Consider the following 13,641-nt stretch of genomic DNA (forward strand, 5'->3'; position numbering starts at 1 on the left):
GACTGTCTAAAATTAGAGTAGAAACACTTCCATTGGGTGGTAGAGCCAGTCGTGATAATATAATTTAATATAATATTAAAAATAATATAGATTAAAACACGAAGATAAGTTTTCATAACTTTAACATGTGCTATATGAGAATATTCACTCAATAACTAATGGATGATACACATCAAACTTCAGATTTTGCATATTTCATCGTCAAAGTTTGGATAGATTCTTATAATAAATTGAGGCGAGCCAATGTATTTCGTATACATTGGTTCGTAACAGGAATTGAACTAAATTTCTACAGGATAACTTGAATTGCTGCATTTACAGTTTTCATTCTTAGATGCTAATAGTAAACGTTACATTTTGGATGACGTTTTGGGTGGTAACAGTTATATAACAGAACTGAGGTAACATTTTTAAGACATTAGAAGTGAGTACACATTGATTTACAATATGTAATGTAAAAAAAACTATTCTGCATAAACTGGTAAAGAAGACAACGTTAGAAGAGTCTTTTTTCAAGTTAACTCATGTATATATAGTTCCTTATGTAGCATGTACATGTAGGTACTGAAAGTAAATATAAAACACACTCAGATCTATATGTACCTCAGTAGCTCTAAACAATGTAAGATATTTGCTGACTACAGTAATGTAGAGTATTGGATTTTATATATACACATCAATGAATTTGTTATTCAGATTTTTTTAAAACTTGATTTCGGTTAATTTCTGCAAATCAAGAACACGTTTGCTACAAAATGTAACCCTACATTATATGTAGATTAAGTGTATTGATATGTGATATAATTGTATACTAATCATATCAGGTGTCTGATATGATTTTTTAAGAAACAAGGCTTTAGTATACACTAATGATATAGCTTTAGAGAGAGCTTCGTTGATGCATAGTTTGTTCACTTGTGTGTTTGAACTTATAGATCCGGCTTAGGTGAACTATCTGAAGGCACTGGATCACCAATAGCATCATCGAAAGTGGTGGTGTCTTAAAGTACATAATATTCTTTAAAAAATGATGGACCTGCGGGGATGTAGGTCTATTTTTCTATATTGCCTATAAACAGCAAATATGAATATGACCATGACTATGAATTTAACTGAGAGTCGTGTGGCTCGAGACCAAATATAGATAAAAACCACGAATATGATGACCATTAATATCCTCACCACTGTGTTAACAAGGGTTTGACTAAATGTGAGATTATGTTTCAAAACCATAATATCAATTATCAGTTCATAATTGACTGGTAAATATTAACAGTGTGTTAAACCTTATTCGCTTTGCAATTTTAATGGTACTAACAATAAGTTTTGTCCATATTAAATGTTGTTAAAACATTTTGGTGGATCTAAAGCTATGATGTGGGGGTCTACTTTCAAAATCGGCTATAAATAAATACAATGAATATTGATATTCGTCTAGCTTTCCAATAGATATAAGTTATCCTGACCATTGTGATAACAAGAATTCGTCTATACATGTGCATGGACACCTATATACATAAACATGTCTACTGATAACTGTGTGTAAACGTACTATCAGCTCATATTTGACTAGTATATGTTAACGATTTGTAATATTTTTTTCTCTCTATTTTTTTTTTATTTCCATTAGCAATTCATACAGTACAATGTATTACAGATATTTGTATTTCCCATTCACAACACTTGTCTTTATCATAATACCTATTACACATAATATTTCAGTACCTGGTACAGAAATATGATTTATATATATATATATATATATTCATATATCATTACTTCAGGGCACATGTGTAAAAACACATTTAATTTGCTCTGAAACAGAATCAGCACCTAGGATATAACATAGTTGACAAACATTTATAACTGTATTTTTAATGCATGTAACAACTGATAGAATCTGAAATCTTCTCTATTTGTCCTTATTATCATATCTATTCTGTCTCTCAACTCATTTCTTATCTTACCAATTAGAGATAGTGGATTTTGTATTTCATTTTCAAATTTCTTTGAATTTCTGGCCTTCCAGATTAACCACTTAGAATGAAAAATTACAATGTTACAGAGTTTGTTGATGTTCTCTGGATATTCTGATATACCAAAAATCCTTTCTTTATCAGTTAAAACAATATACTGATAATCTACTGAAACATTAAAGAGACACTCATTCAATAACCTTTCAATTTGTAGCCATACCTCTTCACTCAATCTGCACTCACTAAAAAGATGTTGTTGTGTTTCTTGTTCTTCCTTACAAAAATTACAAAGACCATTTGATTTCTTCATTTCTTTCAATTTGTGTTCAGTGGTTATAATTCTGTGTATACTTCTCCACTGAAAATCTTTTACTTTTTTTTCTAGTCTACTGCTGTTTAATGAATGCCAAACTGCTTTCCACTCTAGATTGTAGTCTGTATCCCATTTCTGAAAAGATTTTATCTGATTTGCTGTTTGAAACAATACATTTTTAATAGCTTTATTAAATAGTTTATTTAGTGCCAGCAAATTTTTACCATAAATGAAATATAAATCTTCTGTAATTTTGAATTTAGCTCTATTGTTTCCATTGTTATTTTGTAGCATATTTTTCCATTCCAAAGAGAAGGCTTTTCTTATAGTTGTATACTCTGATATCCAATTATTCTTTAATCTTAATTTTTTAAGTAATTCTCCTGATGTAATAAAGTCATGCTGTTCCGTATTCCAAATATCTTGAACCTTGGTAATCCCACTACTTGCCCACCCTTTATAAAATATAGGACTGTTTTTAAATAGTAGATTGTGGTTTCCAAATAAGTTCTGGTTGAGAACATCATCTGAAGTGGAAATAGAAGTGGTTCTCAGCAACTTTTGCCAATAGAACAGCCCTTCTAAATATATTTCTGAGATTTTGCTAATTTCTAAATTCTTAATGTTACTACATCTGCATAAAAAATAATTTGCATGATATACTGCATCATATTTTTGCAACATGTTTTTCCCAATTATGTCCCAAGATTGGATATCACAGTGAATAAGACGGTATATTAATTTAATTCTGTTTATTGCAATAATGACATCTAGGTCTACCATGTTCAAGCCTCCTTCTTTCTTTTCTAGATAAACAGCTTCTTTTGAAACTTTGTTTATTTTACTTCCCCACAGAAATTCATAGATTAATATATTTATTCTACGCTTATATTCATTTGGTATTGTGTTTTGTGCTAATTCATATGTCAACTGTGAACACAACAGTGACTTAATTATAAGGGTTTTTCCTTCTAGTGTCAAATGTCTTGGTCTCCATGTTTTAATTATGCTTTCTATTTTTTATATTTTATTTTCCCATACCCGTTTTTTATCTATATTGTACCCCATATAAATTCCTAGAACTTTAATGTTGTCTGTCACCCATGATATCTCCATGTAGTTTGGAGGTCGTTGCTTCCAACTACCAATATACATACCTTTTGTTTTCTTCTTATTGGTACGTGCGCCTGAAGCTTTCTCGTAGCATTCAAGTACTTTAAAAAGATATTTAATGCAATTTTCTTTACTTAAAAATAGTTGAGAGTCGTCCGCGAACATGCTAATTTTAGTTTGTAACTTTACATCATTGACTATTGGTAGATCGATTCCAGTTATATTATAATCTTTCCTTATTGAACATGCCATTGCCTCTGCCTGAATAATATATAATATTGGTGCTAAAGGGCACCCTTGTTTTACTGAACGCGATATTTTGAAGAATTTAGACAAGTGTCCATTTGTTAGAATACAACTTTTTGAAAATTTATAGGTCATATTTATATATTCTCTCATTGATTTTCCAAAATTGAACTTCTCTAGACATTTTTCTAACCAACCCCATTCCACTCTATCAAACGCTTTTTGTTGATCTAAGAAGATAATAATACCTCCCTTCTGCTCCATATCTGTGTAATCGACAATATCAGTTAATAATCGTATTGATTCTTCTATATTCCTGCCTTTAATAAACCCTCTCTGATCGCTATGTATAATATTTTGTAGTAATGGTTTTATTCTTTCTGCTATTAACTTGGCTATAATCTTATAATCAGTGTTAAGAAGGGTGATCGGTTGCCAGTTTGATATATCTTCCCTCTCCCCTTGCTTATACATTAATCTAATTATTCCTCTGCACTGAGAAGAAGACAAAACTTTAGAATTAAAAATTTCCACTATTACTTCAGTCAGTTGCTTTTTGATCATATGCCAAAAGAGTTGATAGAATTCAGAAATTATCCCATCACTCCCCGGTGCCTTACTTTTTTTCAGAGTTTTAATGACTTTTAAAATTTCTTCTTCAGTAGGAATTTTATCACAATCTAGTTTTTCTGCTTCTGTTAATCTTGCATCTACATTCATTAAAAGCTTCTCTGCTTCCTGTTCATTCCATCCCTCTGAAGTAAACAGTTTCTGATAAAATTTAACTTGTTCCTCCAGAATTTTTTCTATATCTGAACTTTAGAGACCGTTTTCACATTTCACTGTAGTCCATTGTTTATTTTGAGCCCTAGATTTTTCTAAATTAAAAAAGTAATTAGTAGATCTTTCACCTTCCTCATACCATTGCACTCTTGATCGAACTCTAGCTGCTTCTGCGAGACTATTGTAATAAGATTGAATTTCTGCTGAGATATTAAACAATTCTGTTTCATCAAACTCCTTATCTGTGTCTTTTCTTCTGTGTATATCTACTAATTTTGATTCTAACTTTTTTATATGATTTTTGGGTTTATTTATGATATGACTGCTCATTATACTTAATTCCTGTACTTTGATTTTAGTTAATTCCCACCATTGAATTTTACTCTCATACTCATTTATATTATCTTTCCATTTTTCCCAAAAGTTCTTAAACAAATCTTTGAATATTTCAGATTTAATTACTTCTGAATTCATTTTCCAATATCCTTTTCCTATTTCTACTTCATTGAAGTTAAAAATTATTACCGGTGAGCCATAATGGTCATTCTCAGTAAAGGGACATAACTCTATATTAGAATATGTTACTAAATAATCTATTGATTTACTAGTTAAAAAATAATCAATTCTGGATTGTTTCCTGCCTCTTTTGAAAGTGTATGATTTAATTCCTGGGTGCCTACGTCTCCAAATATCTTCAACATCTATAGATTTGATCAGCTCTTTCAATTCATCCTGACCTGTCTCAGTCATTGAGGTGCAATTTTTCCTGTCTGATTTTATATTTTGTACGCAATTAAAATCCCCACCTACTATATGTTTGGTATTACTGAAAGGTACATCACTAAGTTTTTCACTCATATTTTTGAAAAAGTCTATTTTATCCTGTTCTTCACTGGGTGCGTACACATTTGTCAACCAGAAAACTTCAGTTTCAATTTTAATCTTTAGACAAATAAATCTTCCATTCACATCTGTAAGGCTTTCCATAGTCTTAATATTTAACCCTTTCCTTATGAAAATAGCAACTCCCCGTGATGATGAATTACCATTTGCCCAATAGGTTTTTCCATTCCACTCTTTGTCCCACTTAAATTGTACTTTATTATCCTCACAGTGTGTTTCTTGTAAAAAAGCAATATCCATTTTTTGGGTTGTTAACCAGAAAAAAATATTTCTCCGTTTTGCATTGTTATTCAACCCATTTACATTCATAGAAATGATTTTTAGATACATTGATGAGAAATTTTTTTTTTTTTTTTTTTTAGGAACTATTTACATAAGTAGATAACACCCTAAATCAGTCACATCAGACTAATATAAAAACTATATGAGAGTTTGTAGGATACTTCCCTCTTATGAGAATTCATCATCTACTCTTCCCTGTTTTGAGACTCCACTTTGGGGACTCATGGATGTTGCACTAATGCTCCTCTTTTTGGTCTGTTTCACAGTCTGTACAGGTCGAGAATCATCCTGGTCAGGACACTCGCCCCATGGGGGCTGATGTGAATGCCAGTAGGGTCATTTTGGTCATAACAGGCTCTAACAATTGTACCTTTGTTGGTAAAGCCTTTTTCAAGTTCCATATAGTAGTGGTTTGTTCGTTTACACAGAGTTTTCACAAAACTATTTACACTGGTAATCACATGATTTATTTTGTCACTCTGAACACTTTTCCCTCGCTTAGGCAGGATGCTACACAGTGTAATCCTTGACCTTGGAAAATGAAATCTTATTTTCTCCACTGCTGTAGTAAAGTTAATGGTGATATTGTCAATGCTATTGCTTGAATTCTTGGTAACATCATTGGTTCCAAGATGGACCACCACATCCTCCACCACTGTACTGTTAATAGACGGGTCCTGTTCACAAAGTTGTAGAAGTTCTTCTACTTTGCCAACTGTAGCCCCTGATTTGGATACAATTTTCATGTTTGGATCTGATATATCCAACCGATTACAGTTGGAGGCACCAAGTATCACAGTTGTAATTCCTAGTATACTTCGAGTTTGTGACGACTCCTGTTGCAGAGTATCTATAGGTGTGAGGTCTACGTTCCTGATAGCGTTACTTGTTTCATGATAGTCAATGTTGTCAATAGATCTCACCTTTGTGCTATTTTCCTCAGACTGCAGTTCATTGTGGCCAGGTGCTAGCTGACCTTTGTTTTTCAGGTCTGGCTCTGGGCAATCCCTTACTAGGTGAGAAGTGCTCTTACACCTGTGACACTGCCTTGGTATTGTTGGTTTATTGGGGCACCGAAAAAAGGGGTGATCTGTCCCCGAACAAAAACGACACTCTGTCCTGTTATTATCCGCATATATCCTCACTGTATAATTCCCAAATTTTGTTTCATTTGGGATCACTGTTTTAGCATTAAGTAGTTGAATGTACCTAACTCCAGTTTCAATATCAGAGTCTTTGAGTGTTCCCCTCTTTAGACTCCCTGGTACTACCTCTCCAAACTGTAACATTAGTGTGTTAATAAATTGGTCACTTAATTCATATGGTGCGTCTTTGATTGTCACATTTGTTACATTCTTTTCCACATCTAAAACACGGAAGAATCGATTTCTCACATTAATTCCATTGATGATCATGTCTCTTTTCTTATCTTTGCTGGACAAAGTTACAATGCATTCAGAGTTTGCTGTTGTCAGCTGTATACCTAGGGCCTCTTCAATGCCTGCTAGTACTTCTTCATGGGTGACTCTATATAAATTCCTAGTGTAGAAATGTACACTGAATTCTCTGGAAACCCCTTGATTACTCATCCCCTCCTTCTCTCCTTAGGATAAGTGGCACTAATATTCAAGGTTTGCCAAAAATCAACCAGAAATTTTAGTGAAAAAAACACTAAAATTTGTATGAATTGTCTCTGCTGATTTTTTCCCTGTCTAGTGCCAACCAAGGGCAATAACCTACCTTACGATTTGTAATATTAATTGTAACATCAGTAAGCTTAGTGCCTTGTTTCTTCCACATTAATTGTTGCAAGAACTTTGATAGGATTAAAAGACTGGTCTGATTTGTTTAAGTTGAATCATTGTTTATTTCAATTGTTTATTTTCAAGCCATGCTAGGACAGTTCAGAATTGTCTCCGTGTTATAAACATCTTTATTTCATGGTGATTGTCAATAATTTCGGAAAAGTACATCATAGTCTGACCCTCCTACTAATGTTATAACTATTATTTTTTTGCTAGGAACGAGTTACATCGAGTAATACCATGGATTGTATAGAATGTAGAAAGGTTGGTATTGAAGACTATGATTCTGTTATGGCTATCCGGACGGACGTCTATGATGGGCTGGACTACCTACCTGCCCTATACCGGACAATCATGACCAATCACACTGGGTATGCCGTATTCGTGAATAAGATTATGGTTAGTAACGCATAGCAACAATTAATCAGTCAATCAGGCGCATGTATGACAAAACTTCTGATAAAATACTGCATCAGTCTGATTTTAACATGGAACCCGTGGAAAATTTTAGTTAATTCCCATTGGGAAGATCCAGATCCAGCTTTTGATTTTTCCAAACTTTCTACAATTTGGCACTGTAAGATTTTCACATCAAACAAGCATCAGTTTATGCTACGATTTATATATACTTTTTAGCGATCTATTATTGTTTTCTTTATAGGTAGGGTTTGAATGCGTTTCTCTCATTGATGATGGAGAAACATTAATAGCACGTGCAGCACGCATCCGTAAAGAATACGTAGGTAGAGGGTTGGCCTATCATCTGAGAAACGCCATTACACGGGACAATGCAAATAAACCTAAGCTTATACGTTCGGTGTACACATCTGCAAACAAGATTGTCTTACAGAGAGTAAAGGAAGGGAGAGCTGAACTTGTATTACAAAAGGTGTGTTATTTAGTTTAAACGAAATAATAAACTTTTACATATGATAAAATCATATCAAATATACCTGCTCCAGTAAAACAAACAATATTTGATTATCTCTGAGAAAAATAATTAATTACCATGTTTCAGGAAAATGATATAATTATCAGTATTATTTGTACTTATTAAATTGTTTCAATCAATGAAGCAAAGATCGTGTATTTTCAAGAAAGTAAAGAAAAAGAAATACGTTTTACTATATCGGTGTCTTCTTTCTCAATATAAATCCACTGTAAGAATAACAATAAAAATAAGACGAGAGAGAGAGAGAGAGAGAGAGAGAGAGAGAGAGAGAGAGAGAGAGAGAGAGAGAGAGAGAGAGAGAACAAATAAGCAACAGTTTTAATTCTTTTCAATTCGTATAGGCGATCCTGTTATACAAAGGACTGATGTCAAATATCCTTCCTTCCTTGCCTACCGTTGATAACACCATAGTTAGGATCCTAACCAAGGAGGACCTAAAGAAACTGATGTCATCCAAAACAGACACAGACAGGCTGTTCCCAAAAGGAAGAATAACTGTTGACTGGGTACCGTATCGTCTGTTGGCAACTAACGTTGATCACTTCTTCAACGAATTTTGTCACATTTTGGGCAGTGATTTGAAAGACGGCAAGTCAGAAGGGTTAGAATGCATTTCACTGGCTGTTGGGTACAGCGTACCTAATGGAATTCGATACAACGTTGAACTCTACGGCAACTTCACCGAAGAAATCCTGTCAATTCACATGGCGGAGCATCTCGGGAAGTGCTCAACATTTGGAAAAGAGAACATCAATTTATTGTTATATTATGATCATGGTGCAGACGTTCTAACGAAAACAATGCACCAATTTGGAATGACTATATCTGATGCCTTTCTCTCAAACATGATGTATGGTATAGAAGAACCAATGGTTTCACTATCAAAATACTGACTGACTTATCAAAGTTTGGCCAATGTTTAATACGATGACGTGATACACACATTCCTTGTTACTTATTCACTCAATCCCCACTGAACCTTTGCTTAGGCAATTTTAGTTTTTATCGAAGTAAAATTTTTCATCAAAATATTATCAGCACCTCATTACCATGTGACTCATACAGATGATAATAAAAATTATATATGCTCTCAACATATTAAGAAAACATATATTATATATTGTGTCCATCATTCACTTATATAATGCTGGCAATGTTGACATCATTTAATATGAAGTAACGTACATTCTGTTAGTAATTAGAAGTTAAAGTCAAAAACGTTTACTTAGCAGACAAACCAGTATTATTTTTATATTTTTGTTTAAGAAATATAGTGTTACAAAATGTTTTATATATAAACGATCATACATGAAAGCTCCTTTCACAAGAGATTTTATAGACCATGTCTTAGATGTTATTTTTGTGATTCTTTTAGAAGAAAAAAGAAAACTTACAACGACGAAATTTCAATACAAGTTAAGAGTAAGATATATTAGAGTCAAACAATGGATAGAACTGCATCATACAGTTGTTTCATTCTGCTAATGTGGAGGTGAGCTCGCCAAATAATTAATATGTAATATATATGACTAAGTGGCTCACATAAGTTACCTTTTTATAAGCTTATCATGAAGCAAACGAATACCAATCGTCATAGAAACCATTTACAATAATCGAGAACATGCCAATTTGTAATATAGCGATGATGCGAATAATTCTATTTTACACATCTTGTATACCCTCGTTTTCCAAATCCTTGAGATCCTGAGTGGGGTTATCAATGCTTGATTAATGTTTAGGAGAACAGGCAAACCATTCAAGATTTTGTTTTGCGTTATAGTCAGAGTTTTACCGAAAGATTGTCTCCTACCTCGCTCTAATTATCCCCCGCGAAATGCGTTTGCAGGGGATATTAATTTGGGCTCCTTGCGTGCGCGCGTGCGTCCGTCCGTCCTTCTGTTATTATGGAAACATAGTCAAAAACATAAAATCAATGTTAACTTTCCTTTCCGGACTACTACTTATGGTGTATCTTATTTATTGGAACGTTTGTCTCATTCCCTGATATTGATTTTAGGATATTGATAATGGAAACCAACCCCCTTTTGCGCAGCGGCCAATTTTTTTTGTTACACACACCCTACAGGAGTAACAAAAGTTTCATGTGGCAGACATGTAGGATCCTCTAGAATCGAACTATGGCTGACGTGGACTTAAAGCCACTGTTGGAAGAGCACTTGAAACCAAGGTCCTTGGGTAGAGTTTCTGTAGTTGCGAATTCAGAAAGTGGTGTTTTAAATTGTTATGCCTCTCTCTTCGTTGTTTTATATATCATAATATTATCCATTTTGGTTGTTATGGCGACCAGTAAAAAATAAACAAATAGTATGGACAATACAGGCACAAATAAATTCCGTATTTCCCGAGCTGTAAACCGCACCCGAGTATACGTTTTTTGGCGGTTTTTATCGATTTCATCCACATATAAGAAACGCCGGAATAAAGTCGTACCCTTTCTTACGATGTGGTAACTGTTATGTTGACCAAAGTTCATTGATATAACAGACAACGGAAAGCAATTTATCAAGATCTTCAGTAAAACATTGGATACAAGTTTGCAAATGAATTATACATAAAAAAGTTCTTTATTTCATTGTTGTGTTTGAAAAACGTAAAATAACAATTATCGAACTCGTTTGGTTTGTAGCCTTCATTGATTGTCTACGCATATACATAGGGCCTGATGCTGTATAAGGTTTACAAAACAATATCTCCATTGGTGTCTGCACTGTTAAAAATTAGCGAAGGTCCTTGCATGCTGACAAAGTTCTTATAATCCCATATTATTGCTTATAAGATACACGTAGCCATTCTTATCGTTAACAAGCATGGCGGTCGTTCTAGAATTAAACCCGATAACATATATATAGCTATCAACCTTAGAATACAACAGGCTATTGTAAACTTCTGCTATGACTTCCAAAGCAACTACGAAAGATCAGAAAATGTTATTGTGATTCATATATAAAAAAAGGCAAAATCAATTAAATCCAAGATAATGTGACTTTTATTTCAATCTTGAAATAACCCGGGTACGGTTGCAAATGGCGGTTCTAGACGATCTGTTTCAGTCACAAAGAGGTGATGGACAGGTACCGACGTCTCGTACTGGTGTACTGATATCCTTGGTTCGAATCATTATATTTTATTCTTTCTGGGAGCGTGACATGTTACAGCAACCTAAATTATCAGGGTGCAAAGTCATGCAGGTCAATAGTTGATGTGACACGCCTCGAAAAATGGCCGTTCCGAAATATATAACGGTCCCAAATCGATGTCCAGACGATACGCTACACATTTGTTTCTTTCAGAAAACTGCGACTTAAAATCTGAAAAATACGAGATACAGGATGTATCTTAATATCAAGCCTGAAATACGATGAAAAACAAATAAGAATGTCCCTATAGAAGACATTGTACTTCACCAATATCAACATAATATCCCGATTCTGCACATAAGTCCTATCCTTTAAATCGTCTTTCGGTCTTTCGGGCCGTAGTTACGTTATGTGAATAAATAAACTATTTTTTATATGCCGTGTTTGATCAATATGACACCATTATATTTTTTCTCATCCCTTTAAAAACAAAATAATTGCATTAAGAGCAATGCCCAAAGTTTACACATAAACCGTCAGATTCTAGCCGATCCTATAAATAGTATTTTAGTCTTGCACGACACAGTACGTTGTGTGAAGAAATACAATATTATTTGCAGTGTTTGGTCCAAATGAAAGCACAATGTTTTAACTATGGCCATTTAAAAACAAAATAATTAAAAGAACATTTCAATGCCTAAATTCTACACATGAACAGCCCTATTCTGCTCTATCCCGTAAATCGTCTTGCGCGACCAAAACATCTATGGGTATTTTTAAAAAATACTTCTTCATTTTTCCTGAAAACTGTTCATAATCTTTATAATATCGAACGAATATTTGGTATATAGGTGTGTACGTAAGTAAGGAACATGTTGAATAGGACTCCAGTGATACAAATATTTAGTCTATCTCCTATATTCTCGCTGATCTGAATAGATATATGGTCTACATGTTTATATCGCCAACAAATAGATGGAGACTATCCTCATATGTACCTGTGTAAATTCATGAAAGGTAAGACCTGAGGCAGTTTTACGTGCTGTTAATTGTATGTTACAGAAATATAGATATAAGTAAATACAAGTACATTATGTTCTTTAAAAAAAACGTGATTAACCTGCGGGGATGTAGGTCTTTTTTTCTATATCGCCTATAAACAGCGAGTATGAATATGAACATGACTATGAATTTAACTGAGAGTCGTGTGGCTCGAGATACAAACCGTGAATAGGGTGACCATTATTATCCTCTCCACTGTGTTAACAAGGGTTTGACTAAACGTGTCTATGCATACCAATATACACATGCATGTTTACTGGTAACTGCGAATACATAATACCAGTTGCCAGTTCATAACTAACAGGCAAATATTAACGTTGTGTTAAACCTTATTTGCTTTGCAATTTTAATCGTACTAACAATAAGTTTTGTCCATATTTATTGTTGTTAAATGCAGCACTCTGCTAAGATAAGAATAACCTGATTTCGTCATAACAAATGAATATATTGTCAAGGAGCCCTTCTTAAATAGTCCAGGTTTTTCCCCTGTTATAAATATCTATATTTCAATGTGTTTTATGATTAATATTTTCATTGTTTGAACACAAAATGTTGCTTTCTGATTTGTCAGTTTTTTCTTTTCTTTCCTCGTAGGAAAAAGTAATCTAGCCCTACCCAATTTATAATTAATTTATTTATAATTAATGGGTTTTTAATTATTACACATACAACTATAGTGGATGTGGATGGCGGTGATTAAAAAAACGGATTGTAACGTAAAATATTTAGATATCTTATAAACTATACAAACAGTGAATAAATAGTGAATTTGTCAGGAAATTGATAATCATGTTTCATATTTTCATATTTTTATATTTTTTAACTTCGGGTTTCAATTCTTTCTTTTACACGTCTTCTTCTCAATAACCAGAAGACCAAATATTTTTATATTTGGCTGGTACGTTCCTAAGATGTTTTATGGAATTAGAGTTGGATCCTAATTATGTTGCCATGTTGGTTTTTTCGTGATGTTTTACTGTAAAACAAACAATTAATATAACTTCAGGTAGCAAAAGAATCACCATAGTATTTTTTTCACTGAAGTAACATAAAACAAAATTCAAATTAAGATTTACTTTCCTTAAGACAAAAAGTATTTCTCGAAAGT

General features: G+C 33.3%; 1 protein-coding gene across 2 annotated transcripts; it reads left to right on the forward strand.

Annotated features, from left to right (window-relative positions):
- The first annotated feature begins 280 nt into the window (after nt 1–280).
- LOC132555635 (histidine N-acetyltransferase-like) lies at nt 281–9,402 on the forward strand. Of its 2 annotated transcripts, none has more exons than XM_060219982.1 (4): nt 281–424; nt 7,638–7,820; nt 8,083–8,310; nt 8,715–9,402. In XM_060219982.1, exons 2-4 carry the CDS (start codon nt 7,662–7,664, stop codon nt 9,264–9,266), a joined length of 939 nt encoding a protein of 312 aa, XP_060075965.1. In that variant the 5' UTR covers nt 281–424; nt 7,638–7,661; the 3' UTR covers nt 9,267–9,402. The 2 variants fall into 2 exon arrangements, with proteins under 2 accessions (XP_060075965.1, XP_060075966.1); XM_060219983.1 differs by having other exon boundaries at nt 281–401.
- The last annotated feature ends 4,239 nt before the right edge of the window (nt 9,403–13,641 follow it).

Source organism: Ylistrum balloti, unplaced genomic scaffold (assembly GCF_031769215.1).
Source record: "Ylistrum balloti isolate Yb309-2 unplaced genomic scaffold, AGI_CSIRO_Ybal_v1 Utg370508, whole genome shotgun sequence".
Classification (NCBI taxonomy): Eukaryota; Metazoa; Mollusca; class Bivalvia; order Pectinida; family Pectinidae; genus Ylistrum; species Ylistrum balloti.

What these genes read in the sequence shown, in the direction of transcription:
- LOC132555635 (XM_060219982.1), top strand. Translation starts at nt 7,662, where the DNA reads ATGGATTGTATAGAATGTAGAAAGGTTGGTATTGAAGACTATGATTCT. An exon ending in TATTCGTGAATAAGATTATG is followed by an intron (nt 7,821 to 8,082) that starts GTTAGTAACGCA and finishes TTTTCTTTATAG; the next exon opens with GTAGGGTTTGAATGCGTTTC. An exon ending in CTGAACTTGTATTACAAAAG is followed by an intron (nt 8,311 to 8,714) that starts GTGTGTTATTTA and finishes CAATTCGTATAG; the next exon opens with GCGATCCTGTTATACAAAGG.